This window comes from Cryptomeria japonica, chromosome 6 (genome assembly GCF_030272615.1).
Source record: "Cryptomeria japonica chromosome 6, Sugi_1.0, whole genome shotgun sequence".
In the NCBI taxonomy this organism is placed as follows: Eukaryota; Viridiplantae; Streptophyta; class Pinopsida; order Cupressales; family Cupressaceae; genus Cryptomeria; species Cryptomeria japonica.
In genome coordinates, this window is record NC_081410.1 from 506,528,029 (window position 1) to 506,534,859 (window position 6,831).

General features: G+C 32.2%; 2 protein-coding genes across 2 annotated transcripts; both read right to left on the bottom strand.

Annotated features, from left to right (window-relative positions):
• Nucleotides 1-1,019: 1,019 nt before the first annotated feature.
• LOC131052850 (cytochrome P450 750A1) lies at nt 1,020-3,230 on the bottom strand. Its single transcript, XM_057987486.1, has 2 exons — nt 2,158-3,230; nt 1,020-2,057 (listed from the first exon to the last, which is right to left on the bottom strand). Exons 1-2 carry the CDS (start codon nt 3,064-3,066, stop codon nt 2,037-2,039), a joined length of 930 nt encoding a protein of 309 aa, XP_057843469.1. The 5' UTR covers nt 3,067-3,230; the 3' UTR covers nt 1,020-2,036.
• On the bottom strand, nt 1,447-2,007 carry LOC131052808 (cytochrome P450 71AU50-like). The gene has a single exon (XM_057987433.1). It carries the CDS (start codon nt 2,005-2,007, stop codon nt 1,447-1,449), a length of 561 nt encoding a protein of 186 aa, XP_057843416.1.
• Nucleotides 3,231-6,831: the final 3,601 nt, after the last annotated feature.

A 6,831-nucleotide genomic window follows, 5' to 3' on the forward strand; every position in this document is an offset into this window, starting at 1 on the left:
TTCTACCCTTAGTATGAGCTCTAGTCTATTAAGGAAGGTAAAAATTCTAAAGTAAATTTAATAAGGTACTACTAGTCTTAACACAAGTATAATTTTTTATTTTTATTGTCTCATATTCAAGTTGAATTAAGGCAATTTAAAGATCTAGTAAAACAATAAGTATGGATGACAACCATGAATAAAGAAATTGCTTCAATCAAGAAGAATGAAATGTGGGAACTACTTGATTTTTCACTTGAAAAATATGTTATTTGGTTGAAATGGGTCTACAAAACCAAATATAAAGATGATTGATATTTTGAAAAACATAAAGAAAAATTTGTAGAAAAGGGGATTTTCTCAACAATCAAGTATTGATTACTCTAAAATATATTCTGCAATTGCTAGATTAGACAACATAAGAATAGTTTTATCATTCACAATTGAATATAAGTGGAGAATTTATTAATTTGATGTTAAATCAAAATTATTGAATGGTTATTTGAATGAATATATGTTTGTAGAACAACCACTTGGATATCAAGTTGTAAGACAAGAAAAAAAAATACAAGTTGAAAAAGACAATTTATGGACTCAAACATGCACCTAGTGCACTGTATAGTAGAATAGATGGTTATTTTTAGAAAAATGATTTCAAAAGAAGTGAAAGTGAGCCCATATTATATGTGAAATTTTGAACTACAAGTGATTTACCTAAAATTTGTATATATGTTGATGATCTGGTTACACAAGAAATAGTGAAGATTTAATGAATGTACTTAGAAATGTCATGAAGAATGAATTTGAGATGACAAATTTAGGTTTAATGTGTTGTTTCCTTGGGATAAAAGTAGGATAGTTGAATAACAACATTTTAATTTCATAGAGAAAATATGCTAATGATTTACTTGATAAATTAAAAATGAAAAATTGCAAACCCATAAACACACCTTTGAACATGAATGAAAAAATTAAGAACACATAAACTATAAAAATAAAAGAATACTTAAAATTATACTATATTTAGACTTTCTATTTTGATTACAATATTAAATGGTTGCTATAAATATCTAGATATTTTTAATGGAAACACAACAACATACATAAATGTTGGCATCTATGTCTTTATAGTGGATTACAATGATTTGAGTAAGCATACATCTAAACCACATGTCTCCTTCAGCTAAGCATCCATGTGTAGAGTTATCAAAGGTTGACCCTAGTTCGAATGCACCTCGAAGAGTTTGAACCTTGATGGATGGCCTCTATATCACATACCATTATCCACATCAATTATGCTCACCAAATTGAACTACAACATATTTTTAAGAACCATTTCTCCTTTTAAAACCCAATATTAATTATCCACCACAAATTGTAAATTATAAAAAACCTATTATTATTTACTACAAATACACGCACTTAACTTATAAACCTAACAAAGAAACCCATCAGAGAATACTTGCTTCAAACAGGATATTCAGTAGTGAGCCTCCATTCAGGACAGGCAAACAGCGGATTTTTTCTCGGAAGAGTTATTCCAAACCCTTCCGCCATATCGATCTCACGCTCCACAGTCCAATCAAAGCAATAAAGCAGCTGAGCGAGTGCCAACCGACTAACAGAAAGAGCCATTGAAATACCAGGGCATCCTCTTCTTCCTGTGCCGAATGGTAGCAAGTCATAGTCCTGACCTCTCACATCTTTATTACACCCCATAAACCGCTCGGGTTTGAACTGATGAGCATCTTTCCAAACGTTTTCGTCCCTTCCCATCGCCCACACATTCACAAACAGCCTTGTCTTTGGCGGAATGAAATATCCTTCAACGCTGCACCCTTCCATCGACTCGTGCGGAACGAGCAGAGGAAGTGGCGGGTGAAGTCGAAAAGTTTCTTTTATCACGCATCCCAAGTAATCGAGCTTCATAACGCCACTCTCCTTTATTCTGCGATTTCTGCCCACTGCACATTCCATCTCTTGCTGTGCTTGTGCCAGCGTTGCAGGATTCTTCACCAATTCACTCATTGCCCACTCTACCAATACCACCGATGTTTCTATCCCCCGAGTAACATATCCTGCACACAATAATTAATTTCCTGAAGTCAATATATATTATACTCAAAAGCAGAATAGTTCAAAACAATCAGCCATGACGGCCTTGATTCTCAGACTTACCAAGATGATGGCTTTGATGTGGGTTCGTGAGATTATATGGCCCTCCGTCTCGACCATGTCGAGCATCACGTCTATCATATCTCTAACGCGACCTTCTTCATTGGGTTTTCCTTTTTCGAATCTACCATGGACGTGCTCGTCGATTACTTTCTCAGCAAATCCGTCGAATATTTTGTGAACGGCCTGCATGCGACGACGGAATCCTTGCAAGTCGAACCAGCCCAGAGAAGGAATGAAGTCGCCAATGCAAAATGGACCGAACACAATAAACATCTCCTCAGCCATTTCTTTGAAGCCATACCCCCCATTCAAATCTTTGTCTGAGAACGTTCTGCTGGCAAACATTCTACAGGTAATATTTTGTGTTAGGGAGGACAGCATCTTCCTCACATCCACACACTGCACTCCGTGCCTACTTTCCTGCCAGATGGAGGCGATCATGGCAGACACTTCTTCCTCTCTCACAAATCTGAAAGATTCGGTTCTCTTTACTGTGAGCAGCTCAACCGTGCACAGCTTTCTCATCTGCCTCCAGTACGTTCCATAGGGGACAAACACCACGTCCTTATGATCATAGCAGATATATTTTCCCACTGTAGAGTTTGGCCTTGTTGCAAAGACCAAATCATGGGTTTTGAGGAACTCTTTCGCCACGGCAGGAGAAGATATCACAACGGTGGGGACGGACCCCAGGCGAAGGAACACAATGGATCCGTATCTCTTTGCAAGCGCCGCGAGAGCCTGATGAGGAAAGTTTCCCAAGAGATGGAGACTTCCTATGACAGGCCATGGACGTGGTCCTGGGGGCAATTTCAATTGCCTGTCATTTCTCTTGGGCTTGTACACAAAGCAGTAAAGGAGAAAGATGATCCCAAATCCTATGGCGAGGGAGCAAATGAGGGATTCCATGCTGTGAGAAAATGGAAAGCTGCAATTTTGCAATGAATAGAAGCCCACAAACCACTGTAGGTGTGTCAACTCTAACCACTGTAGGTATGTCAACCCTAACCACGAAGCAAACAATGTAAGTTAACCACACAAATAAATGTTCAAATTACAAGTCAACCCTAATTACAGTTATAGTTAAGAGTTTGACGAACTGAACTATGTGAAGTACGGAAGACTTTGTATGCCAAGTGATGACACATCTTTGGAGCGAAGCAGTAGCTGATAAGTACAAATAATATATAATAATAATAATCAATCTTACTTTCATAATTTCTTTGATGCACTTCAAAGAAATGTCTCTTCAGATTGGTAATTTATATTAAAAAAGGAAAAGTATTTTCTTCATTATGAAAAGAGAATCTTATAGGGGTCCGGTGGTAGACATTTTCAACATAAATGTTGTCCAAACTGATTTTCAAATAAAGGTGAAGAATATTAGTTACTACTTAAAACTCATATATAGTTTATAACAATTCATTTTCAAATTTAAAATTTGAGTAAGTGTCTCATCATGAAATATAGTAGTAAGAATGGAGAAATTTTGATTACCAATTTTTTTTAATTGATTTTCTATAAAGTTATATATTATCAAGTGAACATATAATATAATTATTATATTATCATTCTTAAATAATAATTTTTAAATATTTTGTTCTTTTTTCATTTGATAATATATTTTGATTTTATTACTAAATTTTACAAATTTTATATGTATGATTACTTAAGAGATTTCAAATGATTCTATGAGAAAGAAGAAAATTTGAATGTATTATAATTTGTTAACATCAATGATCATTTTCAAACATATTCAAGAGTGATACTTAAAGTATTGAGTACAAGATGGAAAAATTAAAAGTTTCATAAAAGACATATTTTTTGAATATATTTTCTTTACGAAATATTATGTTTAAAAAAACATAAACAATATACCATTCTTAAAATTATTAAAAATCATATACTTTTCTAGTTTTGTGCTATTAGTACATTTCTGCATGTGTCATTTATACAAAAAAAGATACTTGATAAACCTATACAATAGTAATTGTGCATCTATATAATGAAAATAAAAGAGAAGGCATATTATTATGGCAAGCTTTAGAAGGTTGTAGTTTGTGGCTAAAAGTCGACACTTGACTTTGGAATCTTTAAGATTTGATAATCTGTAAGTGCCTTAAAAATTCTTTGTAGTCATTGAAAATCATGGATCATATTTCTTTTATTATTCACTTCAATAATTTGGAATGGGAGATATAAGGATTTCCATTTAGTAAGTTGAATTTACATATTTTGAAGTGATAAGGTTGATATTTTGTTTGCATTTTTTAATAGAGATTCCTTTAGACAAGTATTCTGGATTTAATTTTGATACTTGGAGAATGAAAATTCAAATACAACTAATAAATACGAACTTATAGGAAATATTGCTCATGGAAAGGAAAAATCACCTACAAATGCAACTAAGTTATTGGATTGGAATAGTAGAGATGATAAAGCATAACTTATTATTGTTCTTTCTCTTTTCAACTCTAATTACATCATATATAATTAGATAAATCATTAGTGATTTTTTTTTATGATCTTAATAAACTATTTGGAGAAAAAATAATTAATGCATCATTCTCCCTAAAAATTCAATTGTTTAGGTGCAAAATGGAATAAAGAATCATGATGTCAAATCATATAATTAATTTGAGGTTTTACATTAGGAATCTAGAAAAACTTAAGTCTTTAGTAGATGATGGTGATGCTAAAGCTATGTTATTAAACAAATTGCCTTCAGATACAATAATGTTATTTTTAGACTTAGGCAAGTAACTTCACAACTTTAGAAGATGTGATTTCAACCCTTGTAGTGAAAGAAAAGAGGATAAAAGAAGATACAAAAATATTATCCTCAATAGGAAAAATCACTATATGTATGGAGACATGATAAATGGTCAAGTAAAAATAAAAATATAAAATACATATTTTTATTGTAAGAAAAAAGGGTCACATGGTATGGTTTTGTAGAATTTGAGTCAGTAATATTATTAAAGGAAAAATCAAAGATCAATTAGATGGAGGTTTAACTTAGCCTACATTGTGGATGAAGATTCACCAAATAATGAATCTTTTATTAATGATTCATCTTTTGGGCCTAACAACAAACTTGCCATTTGATTCTTCATATTTAGAGGCTAGAGGAACTAGAGGGTGGATAAATTTCCATCATCTCTTGAGCTATATTGAGATGGTTCTTTGCATAAGAAGCTTTTTTGGCTTTTGTTTCTTTATTTCCTTTAGATTTCCTTTTTCATGTTGATAGTTTTTGAACAATACATGAATCAAGTGGAGTTTGGTTTTTTTATAGAGGTAAGGGGTTTGGTGTATAGATAAAAATGTATGGTTTCCCAGAGAGTTCATGAGACTATTATTGAGAATTATCATCCATGAAAGGGTCACAATCAACATGACAGATCCATATGACTACAAAACTCAATATGGATCGTTGTCAACAATAATTCAATGTTTATGATTTTAGAGTGGAAGAATGAGAGCTTGAGAATTTAGCTTGCAACTAGACCTTTCAGAGGTTCGACATTTTGGGTCAAGCAATAGCTTAATGGAGTTCCACTTGATTTGGGATTTGTTCTTCAAAGAAAGATCTTTAAAAAATTATGTGTTATTTTATGTATTAGAGTTGTCATATTGCATTGCACAAATAACTAGTTAATTTCTATAGTGAATTTGGTGTTATTCAGTTTTCAAACTATTTTGTTTTTGTATTTCCTATATAAAGGCATATCTTAGAGATCAATAAATATATCAAATTTAATTTTGTTTTATATATTTTACGCTTTCACTTGGTATTAGAGAAAAAATATATCTTTGGTTTACAATGTGAGAAGATGGAGGGTGATTAGACTAATGTGAATTACTCAAAATAAGTGAGGAGAAGCCTTTGAAAGTTTGAAATATTTTTTATCGTTCTTCACCCTATTGAAGATGTGATCTATTTATTCAATGACAAAGCCCTATGTGAAGTACTTTGCAAGCAACATATACTTTTTATGAGGGTGACTTGTCTTTAGGAAAAGGTTGCATACTTGTTGTAAGAGAATGCACACCTACATGATGAAGTTCATGGAATTAGAAAGTGAAGACATGAGAAAATACAGATGACTATTGCTCAGTGATTGAATACATTTGAGTTGTAGAAAATAGCATTACATCTACCAATTTTGTTTTCTTCAAATTTTTTAAAACCCTATTCAAAAAAATGATGTTGAGCATATCCTACATCAATTGCAATCCATGAGACCATTCCTTGGGGAATTTGCAGAGTCATTATTTATGAAATTTTTAGGCTGGCAGAGAGATGCTAAAATGATGCGTTACACATGTTGAATATAGTAGAGTATTGTATATATGGATATAAAAAAATAAATATAAGTTTTATGGACCCATTCAAGGTATAAAGAAGATTGATGACAAAGGGATTTTCCCATAAACTAGGTATTGATTACAATAATTATATTTTCCTATTGCTAGATTTGACACCATAAGAACAATGTTACTATTAGCAATCCAAAATAAGTGGAAAATATATCAATTTGATGTTAAATATCTATTTTTGAATGGTTGTATCAATTAATAGTTTTTTGTAGAACAATCATCTAGTTATCAAGTTGCAAGACAAGATCAAAATATTTACGAGTTAAGAAAGATACTCTATAGACTCAAACA

Coding starts and splice junctions, on each gene's coding strand:
- LOC131052808 (XM_057987433.1), bottom strand. CDS start 2,007: ATGAGTGAATTGGTGAAGAATCCTGCAACGCTGGCACAAGCACAGCAA.
- LOC131052850 (XM_057987486.1), bottom strand. CDS start 3,066: ATGGAATCCCTCATTTGCTCCCTCGCCATAGGATTTGGGATCATCTTT. Junction 2,058..2,157: donor ACATCAAAGCCATCATCTTG/GTAAGTCTGAGA, acceptor TATTGTGTGCAG/GATATGTTACTCGGGGGATA.